We start from the raw sequence: 27,175 nt of genomic DNA on the forward strand, positions 1-27,175 counted from the left end.
TCTCATTATCATTTCTCAGATGGCAGGTAAAAGTGGAAACTGTATTTTTTCATTCATTAATTCAGTATTTATTGGTACCTATCATTCTAAGTACTGCACATAACAGCAATAAACAAAACAGACCAACTCTGTGTTCTCATAGAGAACTCGTATTCTAGTTGGAGGACACAGAAAATAAAGAAGCAAACTCAGATAATTCTAGCTGCCCCAGATACAAAATAGGGCGTGTATGAGCTAAAAAGTAACTTGGGCCAGAGTATAACAGCATGAGGGAACTCCTCTCAAAGCAGGCAACATTTGAGCTGAGCCTAAATCATAAGAAGGAAGGGGCCAGCTGTGTGAAGTTCTAGAGAGAAGTTTAGGCAAACTGTGTGGATCACAATAAACTGGAAAATTCTGAAAGAGATGGGAATACCAGACCACCTGACCTGCCTCTTGAGAAACCTGTATGCACATCAGGAAGCAACAGTTAGAACTGGACATGGAACAGACTGGTTCCAAATAGGAAAAGGAGTACGTCAAGGCTGTATATTGTCACCCTGCTTATTTAACTTATATGCAGAGTACATCATGAGAAACACTGGGCTGGAAGAAGCACAAGCTGGAATCAAGATTGCCGGGAGAAATATCAATAACCTCAGGTATGCAGATGACACCACCCTTATGGCAGAAAGTGAAGAAGAACTAAAGAGCCTCCTGATCAAAGTGGAAGAAGAGAGTGAAAAAGTTGGCTTAAAGCTCAACATTGAGAAAGCTAAGATCATGGCATCTGGTCCCATCACTTCATGGGAAATAGATGGGGAAACTGGCTGACTTTATTTTTCTGGGCTTCAAGATTGCTGCAGATGGTGATTGCAGCCATGAAATTAAAAGACGCTTACTCCTTGGAAGGAAAGTTATGACCAACCTAGACAGCATATTAAAAAGCAGAGACATTACTTTGTCAACAAAGGTCAAGGCTATGGTTTTTCCAGTGGTCATGTATGGATCTGAGAGTTGGACTATAAAGAAAACTGAGTGCTGAAGAATTGATGCTTTTGAACTGTGGTGTTGGAGAAGACTCTTGAGAGTCCCTTGGACTGCAAGGAGATCCAACCAGTCCCTCCTAAAGGAGATCAGTCCCGGGTGTTCCTTGGAAGGACTGATGATGAAGCTGAAACTCTAATACTTTGGCCACCTGATGTCAAGAGCTGACTCATTTGAAAAGACCCTGATGCTGGGAAAGATTGAGGGCAGGAAGAGAAGGGGACAACAGAGGATGAGATGGTTGGATGGTATCACCGACTCAGTGGACATGGGCTTGGGTGAAGTCCAGGAGTTGGTGATGGACAGGGAGGCATGGTGTGCTGCAGTTCATGGGATCGCGGAGTCGGACACGGCTGAGCAACTGAACTGGACTGAACATCGAGTGCAGAAGGCCTGAGGCAAGAATAAGCTAGTGAGGACAGTACAGGCAGGATTGTAAGAGGGATGAGTAGGGAATTCAGAAGCCTGGATTGAAAAGTAAGATTTCACTATCAAGTAAGATAGTGAGGAGCAGATACGGAAGGATTTATAAACCATTGTGAGAAGTCTGAATTTTCTTCTTTCTTTTTACTATACTGAAATAAAAGGTGTATTAGAGACTAGTATAGGCTTCCCAGGTAGCTTACTTAACTGGTAAAGAATCTGCCTGCAATGCAGGAAACCCCTGTTCGATTCCTGGGTTGGGAAGTGAAGGAAAGTTACACGGCTCAAAATAGCCCGGAGTTAAAACTCTTCTCTGGGTCCTCCCCACCATCCTATGCCAAATAAAGAACTCTCTCACCCAAAGGAAAAAAATGGACCTTAAGGCTGATTACACCCAGCTCCCAGCTGGTCCCAGCCTCTGGCCGATCTCCAGAATTCCTTGCCCCAGTCTTTTAAGAGACAACTACTCCGAACAACCTTGGAGAAGAACAGGCCCCCTTAAGACAGTAGATTTCCACATATATGCCTCTATATACACTTACTCTTTTCTTGGGTTAGTGCTGCAGCTCACTAATCTGACTGCTGCCCCTTCTCGCCTCATTAAAGGTGATCTGTACCTGTAAAGTGCAGGTCTCATTCTTTTTCTGAACCTCACCTTCTCTAACTCCCTTACCCTGCAGGAAGATCCCCTGGAGAAGGGATAGGCTACCCACTCCAGTATCCTTGGGTTTCCCTGGTGGCTCAGCTGGTAAAGGGTCCGCCTGCAATGTGGGAGCTTTGGGTTCGATCCCTGGGTTGGGAAGATGCCCTGAAGGAGGGCATGGCAACCCACTCCAGTATTCTTGGGCTTCCTTTGTGGCTCAGCTAGTAAAGAATCTGCCTGCAATGCAGGAGACTTGGGTTCGATTCCTGGGTTTGGAAAGATCCCCTGGAGAAAGTAAAGGCTACCCACTTCAGTATTCTGGAGTAGAGAATTCCATGGACTGTATAGTCCATGGGGTTGCAAAGAGTCGGACACTAAGCGTCTTTCACAGGCTATGTCCGAATGACCGATCCCCAATAAAACCTCTGGAGACTCAGGCTCTGGTGAGGCTCCCCTGATGGCTCCGTGCAGGTTGTCACATATCTTTGCTGCAGAAGTGAGCATTGTCTACAACCTCCACTGGGAGAAGACAACCAGAAGCTCTGCATGTGGAAGGCTCCAGCATTCTATCCTTACATCTCTTCCCTTGGTTAATTTTAATCTGTATTCTTTGGCTACAAAAACCATTGTTGTATAGTTGCTAAATAATGTCTGACATAGGCATCCTTATGTGAGGTCTGTGAATGCATACCACTGATACCAACTTTACACTGATACCAACTTTATTGCCTTCATGTGTGTATCATTCTAAGTTCCCCAAAAGTCAAAGATTTCTAGTTTCCCTGGTGGCTAAGCAGGTGGTTATGTCATTTACTAAAAGGGAGGGACACAAATGTAGAAGCAAATTATATGGAAAAACAATTTACTGATCTTTAAGTGGGTGTTTGAGATCTGGCCTTAGGGAAAGTTTAAGAGATAAGTAGAGAGGTGTGGTTCAGAGCTTGCCTTGCAGAGACTGGATTTGGAGACCCGGCTGTTGAAGTCACAAGCATTCCAGCCCTGGGATTTCTTTGGAAAGAATGATGGTAAAGCTGAAACTCCAGTACTTTGGCCACCTCATGCGAAGAGTTGACTCATTGGAAAAGACTCTGATGCTGGGAGGGATTGGGGGCAGAAGGAGAAGGGGACGACAGAGGATGAGATGGCTGGATGGCATCACTGACTCGATGGACGTGAGTCTGAGTGAACTCCGGGAGTTGGTGATGGACAGGGAGGCCTGGCGTGCTGTGATTCATGGGGTCGAAAAGAGTCGGACACGACTGAGCGACTGATCTGATCTGATCTGATCTGACTTGCAACTCTGTAACACCTGGTTAGTAGGTGTTGCTGAACGATGGTATAGTACGTTGGGAACCATCAACACTTAAGGGCCATACAGAGCAAAGCCAGCACGGAGGAGGCTGACAGTAAGAAGCCATAGCGTTTGGAGGATCCCTCAGATCCTCCTGTTTGTTGAGCGGATTGTTCAACAATGGTGTGATGCAATACAAGAGAAGTTCCAACAAAGAAGGTTGTTCAGAGTGCGCTGGAATGAGGTGAAGCAGGAGAGAATTCTGCTTGACCACTTACCCACAGAAGTCTTCCATGACGACAGAGGGGACGAGTAATTTTATTTTGAAGAAGATATGCTGTACAAACAGGAAGAAATCCCGGTCTCACTGGGCAAGGGCTTTAAGGTGGCAGTGAAAAGAAATTTTTTCAGCTCTTCTCTGCCTTTAATAAAGTCTTACTGTATTTGAAAGTTTGGTTGAGACTACCGTCTCAGGATCTGTCCCTTTTCAAGGCCTCTCATTAATGAGCATTAGAACTCCCTGTTTAGGGACGTGTGGCCAGCCTTCAGCCTCAGTCCCCGAAGCCGGGCGCAAAAACGCGACGCAACCGCCAGGGGGCGCAGACCTCGGGCCCGTCAGCGAGACTTGGGGCGGGGTCAGCTGCGGGGCGGGCCCTGGAGTGACTTCCGGTTTCCGGCGGAGCCGTGGGCGGACCGGTGCCGCAGTCATGGCAGCGGAAGAGAAGGATCCTCTGAGCTATTTCGCCGCATACGGCAGCAGCAGCTCAGGCTCCTCGGACGAGGAGGATAACAGCGAGCCGGAGGAAACAAGTCGTAAGGGTCAAGATACAGCGAAGTCTGCCGGCGGCTATGGGAACAAGGCGGAGAAGCGGCTGCCTGGACCAGACGAGCTGTTCCGGAGCGTGACTCGCCCGGCCTTTCTTTACAATCCGCTCAACAAACAGATAGACTGGGAGAGGCATGTCGTCAAAGCTCCAGAGGAGGTGAGGTCCCCGACCCCGTTTCTCGATCTTGGTCCCAGCCTCCGCCCCCTTCCTCCTGAGCCCCGTCTTGGGGACCAGCTGTCCGCCCCTCACACGCAGTCACGCCCTGCGGGATGCCGCACCACCCTCTCCCACTTCCAGCCCTGGGGAGCCCGGGCCCCTTTCCCCCAGCCTGGTGGGTGTCATACTGGACCCGCAGCCCCCACCCCCTTGTGAGGAGACCCAAACCTCCACACTCGGTGCCCTGACCCCGCGCGGCGAGGACTAACGGTGGTGACTCCCCCGCCCCCTGCTGCAGCTTCTCCCCGAGACCCCTTCCCTTTGACGCCGAAGTGCCTGCGGTGCTGCCTCCAAGACAGTGTCTGCTGCAGCCTCCTGAAGGGGTCAGCCTTGGCGTAGTATCTGAGACTGGATTCTTCTTTGGTAACTAAAAGTTATTAGCTTTATTCGTACAGGGAACCCTTTGGCTTTTCACTTAACAGTATTGTGATTTTGATGGAAAAATGTGTCTTTAAACCTTAAAAAAAAAAGTCAACCTGAATAGTAAGCGAACGGCAGGGAGTTGCATGTGCCCACATCGATTATAGAAACCTCGGTTCGTCACAGTGCTTCTTAATGTGTTTGCTTAACAGCCTCCAAAGGAATTCAAAATATGGAAGTCACACTATGTACCACCTCCGGAGACCTACTCTACAGAGAAGAAACCTCCCCCTCCAGAGCTGGATATGGCAATAAAATGGTCTAACATATATGAGGACAATGGTGATGATGCCCCACAGAATGCTAAGAAAGCTAGGCTTCTACCAGAAGGGGAAGAGACAGTGGAATCAGGTAAGGAATGTCAGATTCCAGTGGTAATACCTTTTGATCCCTGTGATGAATTTTAAAAGAACGAGATATTTAATGAATGAAATTTAAATCTATTGAGTTAAACTGATTATGATGGTCTTTGGATATCTTTTGCTCTGTTTTTGAGAAAGGTCATAAAATATTCAGGATTTAAAGTGAAATCTTTGATATCTCAACCAGTATTATGTGTGATATATGATGTCTTATTGTTAGAGCAACGTGAGTTACTTCATAAACTCTTTGTTGTAATCACAGTTGTGAAGTGGTGAAGGTTTTACTTTATATCAAAGCAGTTGTGCTTTAGAGCTAAAATTACTGTCACAAAATGAATTTCTTACCGTTAATACATAATGATTGAAAATAGTAGTAAGATAATGACTTAGTTGTCTTGCCTTAGTTCTAATATTGTAATTCCATCTCTTGCTTGGATTTTAAGTGTTAGGTAGTTAGAATGGAAAAAGGAGTCATAAGTAATCTCAGTAATCTCTGCTTCCATACTTTTACCCACTCCACCTTCTGGCCTCACTTGCTTAAAACCCTTCACAGCAGCAGTCCTCTGTGATAGACTGCCTTTTTCTCTCCCTCATTTCACATGGCCCCCTTGTAGTAGTTTATGTGTTCAGTTGCATCCGACTCTTTGCAGCCCCATGCACTGTAGCCTGCCAGGCCCCTCTGTCTATGGCATTTTCCAGGCGAAAGTACTAGAGGGGGTTGCTCCTAAGATCTTAAAATTCAGCACTGAATAGACCAAGCTGTGTAATGGTTCCATACCTTTAATGTTCCATACATGTGTCACCTTAGTCTGTGGTTAAATGTCTGTTCCTCTGTACCCTGTCTCACATGCATGTGCATGCTCAGTCACTCAGTCATGTTCCACTCTTTTTCATGTCCAGCTCTTGGCGACCTCATGGACTGTAGCCTGCCAGGCTGCTCTGTCCACGGGATTTCCCAGGCAGGAATCCTGGAGTGAGTTGCCATTCCCTTCTCCAGGGCATCTTCCCCACCTGAGTCTCCTGTGTCTCCTGCATTGGCAGGCGGAGTCTTTACCCACTGAGCCACCTGGGCTTCCCATGGATGGCACTTAGCACTTTTTTTATGTGCTGTTTGTTCATAAGTCTGTCTCCTTTATAAAAATGAGTTTCTTAAATACCAGGATCCAGGGGTTATTTATGTTTGTATTTCCATTTGTAGTACATTTTAAGTATTTAATGGATTATTGGACTAAATATTTTTGACTGTCATTTTTATGGAAGAGTGTGCTGTTTTCTTAAACAAATTTCTGATCTTCCCATAATACAAGTGCTACTTTACTTAGCTCCTTTATAACTGTAGAGAATTTTCTTGTGAGAGAAAGGGTAACAAACTGGTAGAAGGTCTTACTCCAGTTTTTGTTTGTTTGCGTTTTTTAAGGAATAGGATATTTATTCAGATCTAAAGTATCTTTTCACAAAATTAATACTTGTCAATTCCAAATGGAAAAAAACAGTAACTTTATTTTGGAGTTACTTCATTGTAGAGAAGCCTGGAAGACACAATTTTAATCAAGTGATTGAACATCGTAAGTAATAGGACAAATCAAAACTGAGTGTCACTTGAACACAGCATCACATTGGTGACATTCCTGTCAAACGCAAACATATCCAAATTGAAGGATATTCCACAAAAGAATGAGCTGGGTCTTCAAAAGTATCAAGATCATGAAAGTCAAAGAAAGATTAAAGAAACAGTTTTAACTAACCCTAAAGAGATGAACAGTTAAATGCAGTATACACTCTGCAGTGTATATTCTCTTTCATTTTTTTTTTTTTTTACTATAAAAGATATTACTCTCCAGTTATGATTCTACCTGGTTTTTCCATTTCTTTCATGACTTCTGGTGTGAATTAGAAATCACTAGTGAAGGCATATTTTCAGTAAATGGCATCTCTTTGGAGATGCCAAATGAAGTGGACATTTAAAATGCCTCATATTTTATAATAGTTTTATATAGTTAATAAAAAGCACTTTTGCATAAATTACGTTTAATCCTTACAACCCCTGTGAAACCATTAGGGAAATGTCAAAACGAAAGCTTATGTGACTTGTCCAAGGTCACAAAACTAGACAATGCCAAGCTCTAAAATACTACTTTTACATAAGTTTTCTAGTTTATTACTCTTAGCAACCTAGTACAGAGTTAGTACATTTGTTATTACTGTTTGTAGACAAGAAAACAGTTGCAGCTTAAAGAATTTGCCTAGCTTCACACAAGTAGGAAGAGACAGAATAGGAATCAGATTTTTAAATGGAAATGATGCTTTATTAAATTGGGGTTTAGTCTCTTGATGTTTTCCAAGCCAGAGTGCTTGAGGAGTAGCTCTCCTGTGGGAAGAATTGGCAGTAAGGCCATTAGAGTTGATATTCAATCCGGGGTGTCAATAGGCTGGTGTTCGTCTATCTTTGTTCCTGTGTGGAAAAGCCTAGGCTTATATACCAGGACAAACAAGTAGAAAGAATTATCTTTTTTTCCAGCTTGCCTTTTAAATTCAGATAGAAGAAAATATGTGTCAGATAATGCTGCTAGTCCCATGATAATTTCTGACCTTTTGATCACAGGATGGCCCTCCACTAGGAAGTGGATGTTGGCAATGTCAAAACACAAAAGGATCCCAGTGCTCAGCCAGCTTAAAGCTGGATTATGAGATTGAAAGATAATACTGAAATCTTCAATTCTGACTTCGATGTTGGTTGTTGAGTATAACTATCCTTTTTTTGTAATAAATACCTTCCTTCTTAGAAGTGATTTTTGCCATTTTAGTCTCCTGTGCCATGTTAACAAGTCGACTTCCCATCATCTTTTTTTAGCTTTTTTTAAAATTCATAAAATATCTTGTATTAGAAGTTCCACACTCTTAAATTATCTCATTTTTTAGATTATCAGATAACTTTGATTTTACTTTTCTTCTCATTTTCTTTGGCGTCTTTTTACCAGTTAACTCCTTCTAGATAGAAGAAGCTGGGAAAAATTCAGAACTCGTTACAGAGCCTTACTACTTACCAGCACTTGTTTAAAGAATTTATAAAGTTAGTTTCTGTCAATAATTTAAACTTGTTTGCTTCAAGTGATGTGAATTCCATATAAAACAACTGCTTCCTTACTAGTGCATCTGTAGTATATAGCACAGAGTAAGAAACTCAGTGAAGTTGATTAGACACTTCAAGTTTCTTTTTTTTTCCCTAAGGCAGTGCCTTGTTATATCACTAGATGGCATTAGCTCTTCTGTTCAGCAACTGGTAGGAAGTTATTTTTCTAGCCTCAGTAGTTTGTTTTTCTTGTTATTCAGTAAGTGTATTTGTAGTAAGTGACAGACTAAAAGCAGAAGTGTCTCAGGATCATCTTTTTAGAATATGTTAGCAGTGCATTTTCTAGTAGAGTTTAAAAGTAATTTCAATTTTTATATTACTAGTGAAAAGAATCTCAAAAGTCAGGCATGGTGATAATTAAAATCCAATTAAAAAACAAAGACCTTGGCTGGTTTTGAAGATGCATTACCTGCTTTGATACTAATTATTGTCCATATCAACAAAGGAAATATTCTGAATTTGGTAGTTATCGGAAGGGAATTGAAGGCTTGGGGGGGGTTTGTTTGTTTGTTTTAATTTATTTATGTTTGGCTGAGTTGGGTCTTAGTTGCCTCATGCAAAATCTTTTTTTTGTGGCGCTTGGACTCTAGTTGTGGCACATGGGCTCAGTAGTTGCCATGTGAGGGCTTAGTTGCTCAAAGGCAGGTGGGATCTTAGTTCCCTGATCCACATCCCTTGCATTGCAAGGCAGATTCTTAACCACTAGACCACCAGGAAAGTCCCGGCTTAAAATTTTAAGTTTATTTTTCCCATAATGAGTTTGTGATCCGAAAAACAGAAGCAGACTCCTTGATAAAGAGAACAAACTGGTGGTTGCCAGAAGGGAAGGAGTTAAGGGGACAGGTGAAATATGTGAGTGGGATTAAGAGGTACAAACTTCCAGCTATAAAATAAGTTAAAGCACAGGGATGTAATGTACAACATAGGCAATATAGTCAATAATACTGTAATAACTCTGTACGGTGACAGGTGATAACTAGACTTATTGTGGTGATCATTTCATAATGTATAAAAATATCAAATCACTATGTTGTACACCTGAAACTAATGTTAGTGTCAACTATAATCCAATTAAAAAAAGAGTAGTGACAGAACTCCTCAGTCTTTATCAGAAGAATATCAAAAAATAACATGTAAAAATGACTGTAAAGTCATTTTGTAAATGTGAAGTGTTGAGTAATAACAGTGACATTGGCATTGTTCTCTTGACTGTTAATAATAAAAGGGAAGTTGGAAAAAAAGAATCTATGTTCTATATCAGTTGGCTTCCCAGATTTTTTAATAGGAAGTCCCCTTTCAGCATCAAAACATTTTTTTATAGGCTACCACATGGGTAGTTATTGAACTTTGAGTATCTCTTGATTGAGAAATAAAGTACAAAGAATTCAGTAATGTGCTTAAAATAAATTTGTACTTTATAAATCATAACATCTCCTACGTGTACTTTATTCCATCTGTGTGGAGTTCTTAAAATAATGCCACACATTTGTTCAAGGATGGGAACTAACAGCTGCTCTGTGCTATCCTGTATTTTGTTGAAATGTGTAGCTGGATTGTTTTAATTGAATAAAAGGGTCCACTGTTTCAGATTTTACAATATTTTTATTTATTAGAAATTTTCTGTGACTACAGATACTAATAACATTGTCGAAAAGTGTAAAGAACATGGTTTTAATGTGAGGCTCTTCTCCCCTCCCCTCTCCCAATTCCCCATAATATGAAGGGGGGGAAGAAGCCTGTTTTTTCTTGCCATTGGAATATTCTGACTCTCCTGGGAATGGGGGAGAAAGTAGAACTACCTACATAGGACAAAATTGAAAATACAGTTTCAGTGAAACATCTACCTGTGAGTGCTTTTTTAACTTCAAAAAGTAAGTGTGGGGGTGGGGATGGGGAGATGAAATAGGGAGGGGAGTTGTTTGTGGGAGAGAGAAGGCAGATTAGAAGGGAAAGACTACCAGATAGTCACTTAAATAATGTCATGGTAAAATTGACATCTTCTTTTGTAAAAAAACAACAGAAAATATCCCATTTTTAACATGTAGATTATGTATTAAATATTCACCATGTATATACTGTAGAATATTTGAGAATAGCTTTATCAGAACAAATTTGATTTTCTTACTGTCAGCTACCTTTAAGTTTTTATTTTTTATTGGAAAACTTTGAAAGAAACATTAGTTGAGGATGATGATTTTGTTATAGTCAATGAAATTTTAATGTTTAATATTTTTTTAAAGTTACTGATTGAAACTCTTCCTTTCCTATTTAAAGATGATGAAAAAGATGAGCATACTTCTAAGAAGCGCAAAATAGAACTGGGAGAACCAACAAAGAAGAAAAAATAGACAAGAATGACAAGAATCTTTGGACTGCAAAACTTGTTGAAATGGGTCTTTTTGGCAAATTAAGTTGATACTGTAAATTACTATGAAACAACATCTCCATGAAAATATATGTTAATTAACTAATGAGTATTCTTGCCGGAACTTTCCACTGTAGAATTCATTTTTTATTTAAAAATATGTATTTAAAACTGAAATGGTGACTTGTGATTGTGTAATTGACAATGCTTGGAAGCATTCTTGCTACCGCAGAATTGGTGACATGCTTTGAGTTTCATCCCAAGTTGACATGCCAGTGTTCTATGAACCTTTTATAAAGGAGTATATTTTTAAAGTAAATATATTGTAATGTACTGTGATCTTGTAGGGTGCTTTTCAACAGTGTTTGTACAGTGTAAATAGATCATGGAAATAAATTTACCGATATTACTGCATAACATTAACATTTGAATATCTGTGACAAGTACCCTTTTTGCCATGTGACCTTCTCATAGTGGCTGTTTCCATTTTGGAAGTGCCTCCCGTGTTCTAGGTGCTTTGTGCATGTATTATCTCTGATCTGTAGCCTAATAAAGCAGGTATTAGTAGCCTCATTTTATAATAGAGATTAATTTATCCAAGGTTACACAGCTAGTGAGCAGTGGATTTGGGATTTAACTCAGAACACTTGAACTCTGGAAATCACACTAAACCACATATCTGGCAATCTGCATTTAGTCATCTTTTAGGAACTGCAGTTGCCATATTTTCCAGGTAGTCTTCTGTGGTAATCAGGGGAGATCTCCTCTCCTGGTTATATTACTGCACTTATCACATACACCTTATGTTATGATCTTTTGTTAATTTGCCTCTTAAATAGTAAGCTTGCCAGAGATAAGGATCTTCTACAAGTTGCTAGATGTAGCAAATGAAATTATAGCACAACCAGTTAAATTTGAATTTTAAATAAGCAATTGATTTTCTAGTATATGTGATATTTGGGACATAATTATACTAAAAGTTTGTTTATCTGAAATTCAAATATAACAGCCTCTTCTATTTTATCTGGTAACCCTACTTCTATGTGTTTTCTTTATGCAGCTCCTATTTTAATGCTCTGCATATGATAATAAAATCAACGAGGGGTATTTAGGGAGATGGTAACCTTAGATTTGACTTACACAGTCCAAAATGCAGTGCAGTTGTTTATAACATTTTGAAACATAAAAAGGAAAGGTTATGTACTCCATCAGTCTTTCCATGATTCTTATGCCTTTTAAAAGATAGGAGTTATAGGACTTTATTGAGTTTTTAAAAATCCCCAGTCTGAATATTTTCCTCTATACTGAAAACCAACATTCAAAAAACTATAAAATTTGTTGAGAGCATAGATGAAGTAGATTAAAGTTTGTAAAAGTCGTTAAAAGGATGCTATTCACAGTGTTTTGTGAATTGAGGAAGGGACATGAGTGTGATAGCTTCCACAGTATCTTAAACTTAAAAATCCAATTCTACAGCTGCTTATTCTCTAGGTTGATAACTATCTGAATTCCAAAGTTGAATGATACAGCATGAATCCTTTTGCTTGAAGTCTTTGTGCCTGAATAACTAGGAGGGCAATGGTATCATGTACCAGGGAGTGACATCACCTGGCAAAACATAAGTCCCATGTGACAAATGGGAATTATAAGGTTGTGATTCCCAAGTCTGGAAAAGTCTATGGTCAGAATTCATGCATCGATGGAACAGATATCTCAGAAGATACTGAAATAAAAGGTTTAAAGAACTATCATGAAAACAAACTACAGAAAAATGCCCACCAAGCCAGTGTCTGAAAATCTTTTTAACCTCTTTTTATCATTTACTGTTTCAACTCCTAACTTCCATTATTCAGTTTGTGATGGAGAACAAAGGATCACTAGATCAGTCTTTAGTGGTTCCTTGAGCTTCCTATCTAGAAGGTAGCAGAATGGGGGAGGTGAGAAACAAACACAGCTTTTTCTTGGAGGAGGCGAATGTTCTAATATTTTATCTATAGGACAAGTAGTTATTACACTTGTGAGATTATTAAGCAACTGATGGCAGATGTGCACCTATGTGAAAGTGAAAAAAATGAAAGTGTTAGTTGCTCTGTCGAGTCCGACTGTTTGCAACCCCACAGACTGTAACCCACCAGGCTCCTCTGTCCATAGAATTCTCCAGGCAAGAATACTGGAGTGGGTTACCCATTCCCTTCTCCAGGGCATCTTCCCAACCCAGAGATAGAATCTGGGTCTCCTGCAGTGTAGGCTGATTCTTGACCATTTGAGCCATGAGGGTGACCTATGTGAGTACAGGTCAAACCAGTTTTTGGTTTTGTTTTTGTAATAAAAAGGTTTTTTTAGTATTTTTTAAATTGGAGGATAATTGCTTTGCAATGTTCTGTTGGTTTCTGCGGTACATGAATCAGCTGTAAGTATGCATATATCTCCTCCCTCTCTAGCCTCCCTCCCACCCCACCCCCATCTCATCCTCTAGGTGTCATAGAGCACCAAGGCTGAGCTCCTTGTGTTATTCAGCAGCTTCCCACGTTATTTTACACATGGTAATGTACATATTATGGAGATACCTTTAAAAAAAAGCTAGGAATTAAACTACCATATGACCTAGAAATCCCACTACTGGGCATATATCTTGAGAAAACCATAGTTCAAAAAGACATGAACCTCTGTTCATCACAGCACTATTTACAATAGCCAGGACATGGAAGCAACCTAGATGTCCTTCAACGAATGAATGGATAAAGAAGTAGTACGTATATATAATGGAATATCAACCATAAAAACAAACCAGTTTTAGGAAGGGGAAAGAATTTAGGAAGAAGGAGGCTAAATATTGAGATTTTAGAGCAGTCTGACTCAGCCATTTATGGTATCTCAGGTTTCTTTTCAAAATACGGCCAAGTAACTGAAGGGGAAAGGAGCTTGCTTATGGGTTGCTTCACCTGTAGAAATATTCCTGGTTGGAAAATTGACTTTTCACTTCCCTCTCTAAATCTACCACCACATCAGAGAGTAGATTTTTTTTTTTTTCCTTTTTTCTCCCCTTCAGAAATGCCCTGGGAACATGTTTAAGAGTCCATGTGGGTAATGTAGATAAGGAGCTATTTGGTTCAAACACCCAGTGGAGAAGGATCTAAAAATCCATGAAGATTAGAAAAACCCTTTATTCAAGTTGCTTCTGTTTTAGAAATCAAGTCACTTAATGTTTCTGATTGTTTCCTCATCTTTAAGATGAGTACGTTAAGTTACATCAGGCATGGACTTCATTTGGGCAAAGAAGGAATTTTGAGAAAAGAACTAAGCTTTTTGGGGCCGTATTTTAAAACTCAAAGTATAAATAACTTGATAGATTTTTATGAAAAACATTCTAACTGGAATCAAAGATCAGTACTGAGGAAAATGACCCTTCTTTTTAGCCATTAAAATACTAACTTGGACTTGCTTCTAATCTTAACCCTAATGCTGTGTAGTGCTTTTGAATTCACAAAGTTCAATCATATAGTAGTATTTTATTTGCCAAAAACCTAATGGAGTAGGTTTTATAAATTCTAAATTAGAGAATGAAAGACCCAGCAAGATGAAACAATATACCCATAAATGCACCAGAACTTAGCTTCAGAGCTCAGGCTAGAAGCTGCATCCCATTTCATGCAAAATTTATGGAGTAACTATAGTGCAAGGCATTATAAGAATAAAGGACTCATCTTCATTTTGGATGAAAGCTCCTCTCGGCCATGGAGAGGACAGATACGTAGGATGCAAGTCAAGTCAGAAAGGCTGGTTGCTGTAGTCCAAATAGTGACAAGTGTCTGAATGAACTAAGGCACTGGAGAAATTTGAGAAATTTACAGTGCTTAATTGGATATAAAGACTGAGGTCTCCTTTTATTGTAAACTATATACTTTTAATTTAAATGTAAATGTAGCAATACAGGTTTAGACATGACCTATATATAAAACATATTGCCATACAATTCAGTTAGAAACAAAGACCCACTGAGATATTTGAAAAATGTAATTATTTTCATAGGTACCTGAATTTAACTCAGCAACTATGATAAGAGCTTTGACTAATTTAAATCCACACTGGGCTTTAAAATGTATCATTTGTGATATTTTGGATTTTAGAGTTTTATGTCCATAGTGAACTGCATTCACCCCTCCATTATCACTTAGTATAGAAGTTCAGACATTCCTACAAAAAGGTGTTACGTTTCCAGCAAGTGTTTTGAACTTTGCATTATATTCTAAAATTTTTTCTCTTCATCTCCCTCCACACAGATAGTTTTCCCAATTTAAGGCACCAGTCCATTCTAAAGGAGATCAGCCCTGAGTGTTCTTTGGAAAGATTGATGCTAAAGCTGAAACTCCAGTACTTTGGCCACCTCATGTGAAGAGTTGACTCATTGGAAAAGACTCTGATGCTGGGAGGGATTGGGGGCAGGAAGAAAAGGGGACGACAGAGGATGAGATGGCTGGATGGCATCTCCGACTCGATGGATGTGAGCCTGAGTGAACTCCGGGAGATGGTGATGGACAGGGAGGCCTGGCGTGCTGCAGTTCATGGGGTCGCAAAGAGTCGGACATGACTGAGCGACTGAACTGATCTGATCTGATTTTCATTTTAATGAGAGGAAAAAAAAAGAGAGATACCAAGAAGCATGTGTATGTGCAGAGGAGGAATTCTGTCTGTTTTGTTCATTAACTAGAACTGTACCAGCACATAGTAGGCACTCAATATATCAATATAACTTCAGAGTGTTGATGATAAGAAGGTAAGAGGAATTCCTTACCCAGGCTTAAGGGTGATCCTTTTTTTTTTTTGATGAAACTGCACCCTTTCTTTTTTAAATGTATTTTTAATTGGAGGACAATTGCTTTACAGTATTGTGTTGGTTTCTGCCATACACCAACATAAATCACCCATAGGTCTACATATGTCCCCTCCCTTCTGAATCTTCCTCCCTCATCCCACTCCATCCCACCCATCTAGGTTGTCACATAGCACCATGCTTGAGCTCCCTGCATCACACAGCAAATTTTAGGGGTGATCCTCTTGAGGCTTGTGTTTTCGGTCATATGAGCCAAAAAATCTTGAGAATTTAAACCAGTTTAAGTTTGGTGTCATTTTCAATCAAAAACGTCCTAACTGATGTGAAACTCTTTTTACTCCTCTGATTTCTTCTAAGGGCCCATGTTCTCCTGGTTCTCTTTTCTTCTTCTCTCTGGCTCCCTCTCTTCCAGCTGCTCTCAGATGCCAGTGTACCCTACATTGTTCTCTTCTTCACACTGGTTCTTGACAATGTCAGCCAAGTTCATAGCTACCCCAAATGAGTAACACTCGAATGATTTCCTGCACAGTTTCATGCATGCAATTGTACACTTCTGCTTGGGTCTCAAAGGCCCCTCATACACTGTATGTCCAAAACCCAATACACTGAGTCAAAACCCACACCACCTCCTATAATTGATTTCTGCTTAATGGCATCACCATCAACCCAGAAATCTGTCCTCTGCCTTACTTCCCGTCACATGAGTTTGGTCAGCAAATAGTGAGGGTTCTTCCCCCTCATTCTCTTAATCCAGCTCTACTAAATCATTTATAGTCCCCCAGATACCCTCTTCAGTTTCATCATTCTGTATCTTCACTTGTACCATCTGCTTGGCCTGGCCCTTCGCTATCTACTTAGCAAACCCCCCTCTTTCCCTCCAAGAAGCAGTTCAATTATCCCCTCCTTTATTCAGCTTGTTCTATTTATCCCTGTATCTGGACCTGTATGTTGTTTTTCCCCATGAACATTTACTGAGTATTTATTATGTGCCAGGTTTTGTTCCCGGTGTTTTCCATGTATTAGTAACTCATTGAATTTGATGAGGTAGGTGCTATTACTAGCCCTACTTTTCAGGGGAGAGAACTGACATACAGAGAGTTTAGGTGATCTGCTGAAGGTGGGAGAGCTGCGGAAGGCAGGCAGTCCGGCTCCAGGCCCTTTCCTCACTGCACTGGAGTCAATAGATTGATTGGTGAGTATTTGAGTCAAAGAATGTCTTAGCCCTAGAAGGCATTCAAAATACAAGTCTTGGAAAATTAATGAAACTAGTTCACTAACCAGAAGCCCAGCATTTGTTTAATACACCAGAAACATCTTTCAGATGGATCAGATAAATGTAAAAGGAAAGTCAATGCATGAATGCTTTAGGCGGATTGATGCATAATTCAATAATTTGGTAGCTTATCACATGAATGAATAAAAGTTGCTCAGCCATGTTTGACTCTTTGCAACCCCATGGTCTCTCCATGGAATTCTCCAGACATGAATACTGGAGTGGGTTGCCATTCCCTTCTCCAGGGGATCTTCCTGACCCTGGGATCAAACCTGGTCTCCTGCATTGCAGGCAGATTCTTTACCATCTGAGCTACAGTCACTCACTTATCACATAGTTGGGGTATTTTTAATTGACAGTCTTAAAGTAATAGGTCTGAGAATAAACACCTCTTGCTCCAAAAATATATTTTAGCTTTTCACTTGTTTTTCAAAGTCTACTTTTTTTCTTTTTTCTTTTTTTTTTAGCAAAGCCAGATAGATAGCTTTAAACCACAAATTTTGCTTCAAATTTCATTGGCCTTTCTCTAGCATTTCAAATTATGGCTTGAGTTTAGAGTCAAAGCACCAGGGCATGGGAAGGCCCCCCCGGTACAGCCTTCTCAGAACCTAGGAATGTCTCCTCTGCGATCTTACCACTCTTTTCTCGGCTTACAAGCAAGCCCACGAAATGAGAGGGTTATAGGCTGGATTTGAAAAGTCATTTCCTGTGCGTCTGTAATATTTTGGTACCCAGGATCTGGAACTCCTGTTCCTTTCCCTGTGTTTACCATTTTCTGGAAAAGGAGAAGAAATGGAGGATTTGGTGCATATCATTGAAGTAAAAGTACACCTCTATTCCTGGCATAATTACCTGTCTCCATTTCTAAATAGGACCAAAATTCTAGCAACCTTTGCCAGCTGACTGTGGAGTTTAAATTTAGAATTCCTGAGAAAAACTGCATTGAAATAACACTCACTTCCACTAAGGAGGTGACTTGTCTGCCAGCAAAGCTATAGGCAAGCCAACTCAGAAATTACTCGCGCACGCACCAGGAAGACTTTAAGACCCTGTTGCTGGTTTTTGCTAGTTTTCAATCTGGAGAAACAGCCACACGCACACACACAGAATCAATGAAACCTCTCTCTCTCTCTTTTTAATTGGAATATGATTGCCTTACAATGTTGTATTAGTTTCTGCTTTACAACAAAGTGAATCAGCTGTATGTATACATATATCCCCTTCCTCTTAAGCCTCCCTGTCATCCCCTCTCCCCGCCCATGCCAGCCCTCGAGGTCATCACAGAGCACCAGGCTGAGCCTGCTGTGCTATACAGCAGCTTCCCACTAGTCATCTATTTTACACATGGTGGTGCATATATATGTCAATGCTGCTCTCCCAATTCGTCCCCTCTTCCCCCTTCTATGTGCACACGTCCATTCTCTACATCTGTGTCTCTATTTCTGCTCTGCAAATAGGTTCATCTGTACCATTTTTCTAGATTTCATACATACATGTTCTGTTTTCCCCATATTCTGCCTTCAGGCCTTCCCCTCCAGTCCTCTTTTAACTACAAAAAGTAGCCTAAAATTCTGAACAGTAAAATTTCTTCCATAACATCTGGAATCCATATGTCAAATCCATCAAAGCATAAACTTTTTGCTTTTTTTTTCTTTTAATTTAGGCTTAATTATTTGAGGCCCTGCCTCCCTCCATACCAAACTAATTAGAACAATTATCTGAGCCATCCAAGGCTACAGATCTGTTAAAGCCTGTTATTGAGGCTAACAAATGAGAGGGTTAATTTCTCTAGACTGCTCCATAGTTGGTGAAGAAAGATAATAAGCCCTTACATTTGTAGGGTGATTGTGAATTGTCAAGGTCTTTTTTCTCTAACACCAAGCTGCCACCTGGGAGAAGAGTTTACTTGGGATTGCAGACTGTCTGGATGTAAGTGATTTAATTGTGAACTGAAGCACTTGGAAGTCACCACTACAGCATGAAGGAGGTTCCCCCAAACCTGGCTGCTTCAACTGTACAAAAAAGATTCTGGAGTTTTTTTAAAGAAATAGGATTGCCAGTTAGAGTTCCTAATTTAGTCTTTTGCCCTGGAGGTTTTTTAAAATCACATAGCCTAATGTTAACTTTTTTTCTTTTTAAGCCCAGGAGAATTTGTTGAAGGAGGACTAGATTTTCTTAGCATTTGCCATGATTTCAACTAATTTTTCCAACTGGGATTTGTGAAAATGTGATAAACAATGATGGAGAACAGATTTTTGTTGTTGTTGCTGTTAGTGTTCTAAGAGAAATTACAACTTTATTGCACTAACTTTTGAGAATGTGTTGTCCATGTAAAACAGTAAATTGGAGAATAGATTTTCAATTTCCTCACTTAGGTGCCAAAAGTAAGAGAAAAAGTCCATGTGTTTCAGAAGAACAGAAAACAAAACTTTTAAACTTTTTTTTTACTACGAAGGAATAGTAGTTTTTTTTCAATCTTTTAAAGGGCAGGAACAATATTTACACCAAAAATATAGCAATAATTAATTTGTCATATTGTTTTAATTCATTGTCATAACATTTATGTTAGATACAATTTTTTATAACAGTAATATTTATTAAAATTTTTTCTGATTGTGAAAATGGTACATATGTATTATAGAAGATCTGGAAAAAACAAAGATAAAATAGAAATCACTTTTGGCAGAGAAATACACTGTTAACATTTTAATATACAGTATTTTCTTAGTTTTTTTCCTATCCATATATGTACATGATCTTAATAATATGGATATCCCATATTTTACTTAACATTAAACATTATCAATTCTATTAAGAATTCTTCAAAGACCTAATTTTTTAAATGTTATTTATTTTTATTTATTTTGTTATAAATATTTCCATATTTTTCACCACTATAAATAACCATAAGATGAAGATCTTTGTAATTAAGTATTTGGTTGTAGTATTTGATTACAGAATTACTTTTGCGAGTAAGAACTCAATACAGAGTCATATGTAAGTTCAGTTTGAATTAATGCTCCTAACCTCTTGAGATCATATTTAAATAAGTATTTCACAAACTTTTGTACAACTCCTTGAAAGTCCTGGATGTTAAATCCCTTGTGAGAAACCAGCTTTTTATAGTAGCAATTTGGATTTCTAATATATCCTCTTTTTAGGTGCACTGAAAAACCATGTTTCCTTTTAGACTGTCCCAAAAAGCTACTCACCAGTGCTCAGACTGAGAACCTGGTTATTTTGCCTCCAGCAAAAGGAATCTGTGGCCACATGAACTAAAGACAAATTTGGAGGTGAAAAGAGGACTGAGGGGAAAAGATAAAGCAGATTCAGCTATTCTCCCCCACTTCTAGATTATTGACAATATTAATGCAGGTCAGGAAGCAACAGTTAGAACCGGACATGGAACAACAGACTGGTTCCAAATAGGAAAAGGAGTATGTCAAGGCTGTATATTGTCACCCTGCTTTTTTAACTTCTATGCAGAGTACATCATGAGAAACGCTGGGCTGGAAGAAGCACAAGGTGGTATCAAGATTGTTGGGAGAAATATCAATAATCTCAGATATGCACATGACACTACCCTCATGGCAGAAAGTGAAGAAGAACTAAAGGGCCTCTTGATGAAAGTGAAAGAGGAGAGTGAAAAAGTTGGCTTAAAGCTCAACATTCAGAAAACAAATCATGGCATCTGGTCCCATCACTTAATGGGAAATAGATGGGGAAACAGTGGAAACAGTGGCTAACTTTATTTTCTGGGGCTCCAAAATCACTGCAGATGGTGATTGCAACCATGAAATTAAAAGATGCTTACTCCTTCGAAGGAAAGTTATGACCAACCTAGACAGCATATTAAAAAGCAGAGACATTACTTTGTCAACAAAGTTTCGTCTAGTCAAGGCTATGGTTTTTCCAGTGGTTATGTATGGATATGAGAGTTGGACTATAAAGAAAGCTGATGCTTTTGAACTGTGGTGTTGGAGAAGACTCTTGAGAGTCCCTTGGACTGCAAGGAGATCCAACCAGTCCATCCTAAAGGAAATCAGTCCTGGGTGTTCATTGGAAGGACTGATGTTGAAGCTGAAACTCCAGTACTTTGGCCACCTGATGCAAAGACCTGACTCATTTCAAAAGACCCTGCTGTTGGGAAAGATTGAAGGCAGGAGGCGAAGGGAACGACAGAGGATGAGATGGTTAGATGGCATCACCGACTCAATGGACACAGGTTTGGGTAAACTCTGGGAGTTGGTGATGGACAGGGAGGCCTGGTGTGCCGCGGTTCTTGGGGTCACAAAGAGTCAGATACAACTGAACGGCGGAACTGAACTGAACTGAACTGAATGCAATTAACAGAGAAAACCTTAGGTGGAGCCAAAAGCTACAGAACTACCCTCTGCTTTCAGGCAGGCCAAGCTGGTTGGATTCCCCGCAGCAGGAGGCTTGCACCACTGCAGCAGGCAGCCAACTAAGACAGAGTGCCAAGGAACACCTTCTCCCAAAAACAGGACAGAAAGAAAATGCCTTCTTATCGTGACTTGTGGAATTGGGGAAATTCCACAATGGGAACTCCCAGTACAGCTTTTACCAGAGGGTTAAACAGCAGCCTCCCTAGAGAGCAGCTCCCTGGGAGAAGTAACATTATACTACCCTCACCTTGTCACTTAATCACCTTTACATTGTTCCCTCACTGCTGGGCAGTTTATCTACCTAACTGGATTAGGGGCTGCTGCAGAGCCCTGGACAGAGGAGCCCCATGGGCTGCAGTCCATGGGGTCGCAAGAGTCACACAGCACTGAGCAACTAAGGATGGAGGCAGAGCCAGAAGGGCCTTAAATTTCTTGTGGGATAAATTCAGAGACCCAGCACAAGGCAATAAAGTTATAAATTGTTCAATAATTGAATGAAAAGCTAATTCTTAGTGTGCATATTCGTGCTCAGTCATTCAGGCATGTCAGACTCTCTGTGACCCCTTGGACTATAGCCCGATAGGCTTCTCTGTCCATAGGATTCTCCAGGCAAGAATACTGGAGTGGGTTGCCATTCCCACCTGCAGGGGATCTTCCCCACCTAAGGATCGAACTCCTGTCTCCTGAATTGTCTCCAACGAAATCTTTACCCTTGAGCCACCTGGGCCGTGGTAACTCTTAGCATCTCAGCATGTCAGCGCAAATAAGTTTTCAGGGCTTTTCCTGCCAGCCTATTTTCTTTGGGGGACTGAGCAAAGCAGCCCAGGGAAGAGAGGACTGGTAAGGAGCAGTTTACTAAGGTCCTCATTTCCTTGGGCTGGCCCTGAAGGAAGTTCGCCAAGTCCGCATTCTGATTCCTGTACCTCAGTTAATCCAAGTATTAGCAACTTTAAATTAACAGAGATCCTCACCCTCACTTCCTCAATTTTTAGAATAAAAGATGGTAAGAAAACAATAGAAACTTTTTATTTTAAAAAATGACTAAAACTGCTTTTCAGAGTTGGCCATTAACAGGGTATAATAAATACAACCCAACCTCCTAAACCTTCTCCATTCAAGAAATGTATTCCAAAAAAAAAAAAAAGAAATGTATTCCAAAAAAAAAAAAGAAATGTATTCCGAGAAAAGTACTTGCCTGTGCTCTGAAAAAAAAAAGGATCTCCATTGAGACTGACACTGAACCTCAGTTACAAAGCCTCTGAGGAGCCAGCAAGTGAGGCAAGCTCTTCACCTTCTTGGTCTGAGTGTCTCAGACTTACCTGAGCACAGATCTCTTTTGAGGACAGTTGGTAAACCTTGCGGACTGGACTTGAAGAGGTGCTGCTCTCCACCGTGTGGAATGACAATACTCTTTTGGGTTTACACTGGTGACGGGGTCCAACGGGCTGGGGGAAGGAGGGTTGATCATTGATTATTCATGGGGTCAGCTGCTTCAATAGAGTCTATTTCTAAATTAATTTTCAAAACATTTGTTGAGTCAAAAGGATAGTTTTAAGATAAATGCAAATTAATACTGTTCAGTTCAGTTCAGTCGCTCAGTCGTGTCCTACTCTTTTTGACCCCATGAATCGCAGCACACCAGGCCTCCCTGTCCATCACCCAGACTCACGTCCATCGAGTCAGTGATGCCATCCAGCCATCTCATCCTCTGTTGTCCCCTTCTCCTCCTGCCCCCAGTTCCTCCCAGCATCAGAGTCTTTTCCAATGAGTCAACTCTTCGCATGAGGTGGCCAAAGGACTGGAGTTTCAGCTTTAGCATCAGTCCTTCCAAAGAAATCCCAGGGCTGATCTCCTTCAGAATGGACTGGTTGGATCTCCTTGCAGTCCAAGGGACTCTCAAGAGTCTTCTCCAACACCACAGTTCAAAAGCATCAATTCTTCGGCCCTCAGCCTTCTTCACAGTCCAACTCTCACATCCATACATGACCACAGGAAAAACCATAGCCTTGACTAGACGAACCTTTGTTGGCAAAGTAATGTCTCTGCTTTTAAGTATGCTATCTAGGTTGGACATACCTTTCCTTCCAAGGAGTAAGCATCTTTTAATTTCCTGGCTGCAGTCACCATCTGCAGTGATTTTGGAGCCCAGAAAAATAAAGTCTGACACTGTTTCCACTCTTTCCCCATCTATTTCCCATGAAGTGATGGGACTGGATGCCATGATCTTCATTTTCTGAATGTTGAGCTTTAAGCCAACTTTTTCACTCTCCACTTTCACTTTCATCAAGAGGCTTTTTAGTTCCTCTTCACTTTCTGCCATAAGGGTGGTGTCATGTGCATACCTGAGGTTACTGATGTTTCTCCCGGCAATCTTGATTCCAACTTGTGTTTCTTCCAGTCCAGCGTTTCTCATGATGTACTCTGCATAGAAGTTAAATAAGCAGGGCGACAATATACAGCCTTGACGTACTCCTTTTCCTATTTGGAACCAGTCTGTTGTTCCATGTCCAGTTCTAACTGTTGCTTCCTGACCTGTACACAGGTTTCTCAAGAGGCAGGTCAGGTGGTCTGGTATTCCCATCTCTTTCAGAATTTTCCACAGATTATTGTGATCCACACAGTCAAAGGCTTTGGCATAGTCAATAAAGCAGAAATAGATGTTTTTCTGGAACTTTCTTGCTTTTTCCATGATCCATTGGATGTTGGCAATTTGATCTCTGGTTCCTCTGCCTTTTCTAAAACCAGCTTGAACATCAGGAAGTTCACGGTTCACATATTGCTGAAGCCTGGCTTGGAGAATTTTGAGCGTTACTTTACTAGCATGTGAGATGAGTGCAACTGTGCAGTAGTTTGAGCATTCTTTGGCATTGCCTTTCTTTGGGGTCGGAATGAAAACTGACCTTTTCCAGTCCTGTGGCCACTGCTGAGTTTCCCAAATTTGCTGGCATATTGAGTGCAGCACTTTCACAGCATCATCTTTCAGGATTTGAAAGAGCTCAACTGGAATTTCATCACCTCCACTAGCTTTGTTCGTAGTGGTGCTTCCTAAGGCCCACTTGACTTCGCATTCCAGGATGTCTGGCTCTAGGTGAGTGATCACACCATCGTGCTTATCTTGGTCGTGAAGATCTTTTTTGTACAGTTCTTCTGTGTATTCTTGCCACCTCTTCTTGATATTGATATCTTCTGCTTCTGTTAGGTCCATACCATTTCTGTCCTTTATCGAACCCATCTTTGCATGAAATGTTCCCTTGGTATCTCTAATTTTCTTGAAGAGATCTCTAGTCTTTCACATCCTGGTGTTTTCCTCTATTTCTTTGCATTGATCACTGAGGAAGGCTTTCTTATCTCTTCTTGCTATTCTTTGGAATTCTGCATTCAGATGCTTATATCTTTCCTTTTCTCCTTTGCTTTTCGCTTCTCTTCTTTTCACAGCTATTTGTAAGGCCTCCCCAGACAGCCATTTTGCTTTTTTGCATTTCTTTTCCATGGGGATGGTCTTGATCCCTGTCTCCTGTACAATGTCACGAACCTCATTCCATAGTTCATCAGGCACTCTCGGAGAAGGCAATGGCACCGCACTCCAGTACTTTTGCCTGGAAAATCCCATGGATGGAGGGGCCTGCAGTCCATGGGGTCGCCAAGAGTCGAACACAACTGAGAGACTTCACTTTCACTTTTCACTTTCATGCTTTGGAGAAGGAAATGGCAACCCACTCCAGTGTTCTTGCCTGGAGAATCCCAGTCGGGGAAGCCTGGTGGGCTGCCATCTATGGGGTCACAGAGACTTGGACACGACTGAAGTGACTTAGCAGCAGTAGTAGCAGGCACTCTATCTATCAGATCTAGGCCCTTAAATCTATTCTCATTTCCACTGTATAATCATAAGGGATTTGATTTAGGTCATACCTGAATGGTCTAGTGGTTTTCCCTACTTTCTTCAATTTAAGTCTGATTTGGCAGTAAGGAGTTCATGATCTGAGCCACAGTCAGCTCCTGGTCTTGTTTTTTTTTTTTTTAATTTTTTTTTTTCCCAACTACAATTTTATTTTATTTTTAAACTTTACAAAATCCTGGTCTTGTTTTTGTTGACTGTATAGAGCTTCTCCATCTTTGGCTGCAAAGAATATAATCCTTCTGATTTTGGTGTTGACCATCTGGTGATGTCCATGTGTAGAGTCTTCTCTTGTGTTGTTGGAAGAGGGTGTTTGCTATGACCAGTGCATTTTCTTGGCAAAACTCTGTTAGTCTGCCCTGCTTCATTCCGTATTCCAAGGCCAAATTTGCCTGTTACTCCAGGTGTTTCTTGACTTCCTACTTTTGCATTCCAGTCCCTTATAATGAAAAGGACATCTTTTTTGGGTGTTAGTTCTAAAAGGTCTTGTACGTCTTCATAGAACCGTTGAACTTCAGCTTCTTCAGCGTTACTGGTTGGGGCATAGACTTAGATTACTGTGATATTGAATGGTTTGCCTTGGACAAAGATCATTCTGTCATTTTTGAGATTGCATCCAAGTACTGCATTTCAGACTCTTTTGTTGACCATGATGGCCACTCCATTTCTTCTGAGGGATTCCTGCCCGCAGTAGTAGATATAATGGTCATCTGAGTTAAATTCACCCATTCCAGTCCATTTGAGTTCGCTGATTCCTAGAATGTCGACATTCACTCTTGCCATCTCTTGTTTGACCACTTCCAATTTGCCTTGATTCATGGACCTGACATTCCAGGTTCCTATGCAATATTGCTCTTTACAGCATCGGACCTTGCTTCTATCACCAGTCACATCCACAGCTGGGTATTGTTTTGGCTTTGGCTCCATCCCTTCATTCTTTCTGGAGTTATTTCTCCACTGATCTCCAGTAGCATATTGGGCACCTACTGACCTGGGGAGTTCCTCTTTCAGTATCCTATCATTTTGCCTTTTCATACTGTTCATGGGGCTCTCAAAGCAAGAATACTGAAGTGGTTTGCCATTCCCTTCTCCAGTGGACCACATTCTGTCAGATCTCTCCACCATGACCCACCTATCTTGGGTTGTCCCCTGGGCATGGCTTAGTTTCATTGAGTTAGACAAGGCTGTGGTCCTAATGTGATTAGATTGACTAGCTTTCTGTGAATATGGTTTCAGTGTGTCTGCCCTTTCTCACCAACTGGATTAGAAAAATTCCACTTGACAACACTCCTGTTAGTAAGGCTGCAGAGGCACAGCATGCTCATACAACACAGGTAATAGGGTAAAGTAAAACAAAATCCATGAAGAGAAAATTTGCAAAACTCTATAGAAATTACAAATATATTACAGATTAACCATACAATTGCACTTCTGGAAATGATCCTGTGGATATACCAATACATATGCAATATGATATACATATGTATATAATGCATAATATGTACTGGAGAAGGAAATCGCAACCCACTCCAGTCTTCTTGCCTGGAGAAGTCCATGGACAGAGGAACCTGGCAGGCTACAGGGTCGCAAAGAATTGGACACGACTGAGGATATACATGATATTTATTGAAACATTGTTTAATATAGCAAAATATTGAAGTAAATCAATATCACATGGAACTGGTTAAATAACTATGGTTTATCCACTCAGTGGAATAGTATGCAGTGGGGAAAAATAAGTAAGGTAAAGAAGCTGTTTGTATAGACATGGAAAGATATCCAGGATATACTATAAATTTTGAGAAAAGGAAGTTGTATAAGGTATATATACTATACTACTTTTTACTTTTTGTGTAAGAAAGGAAAGGATAAAAATATATATTCACCAAACAATGGAATATTCAGTTCAGTTCAGCTCAGTCGCTCAGCTGTGTCTGACTCTTTGCGACCCCATGAATCGCAGCACGCCAGGCCTCCCTGTCCATCACCCAGACTCACGTCCATCGAGTCAGTGATGCCATCCAGCCATCTCATCCTCTGTCGTCCCCTTCTTCTCCTGCCCCCAAT

At 40.6% G+C, this 27,175-nt stretch overlaps 1 protein-coding gene across 1 annotated transcript; it reads left to right on the forward strand.

Annotated features, from left to right (window-relative positions):
- The first annotated feature begins 4,051 nt into the window (after positions 1-4,051).
- Positions 4,052-11,276, forward strand: C3H1orf52 (chromosome 3 C1orf52 homolog). The gene is made up of 3 exons (XM_019957177.2): positions 4,052-4,366; positions 4,999-5,197; positions 10,613-11,276. Exons 1-3 carry the CDS (start codon positions 4,091-4,093, stop codon positions 10,684-10,686), a joined length of 549 nt encoding a protein of 182 aa, XP_019812736.2. The 5' UTR covers positions 4,052-4,090; the 3' UTR covers positions 10,687-11,276.
- The last annotated feature ends 15,899 nt before the right edge of the window (positions 11,277-27,175 follow it).

Source organism: Bos indicus, chromosome 3, assembly GCF_029378745.1.
Source record: "Bos indicus isolate NIAB-ARS_2022 breed Sahiwal x Tharparkar chromosome 3, NIAB-ARS_B.indTharparkar_mat_pri_1.0, whole genome shotgun sequence".
Classification (NCBI taxonomy): Eukaryota; Metazoa; Chordata; class Mammalia; order Artiodactyla; family Bovidae; genus Bos; species Bos indicus.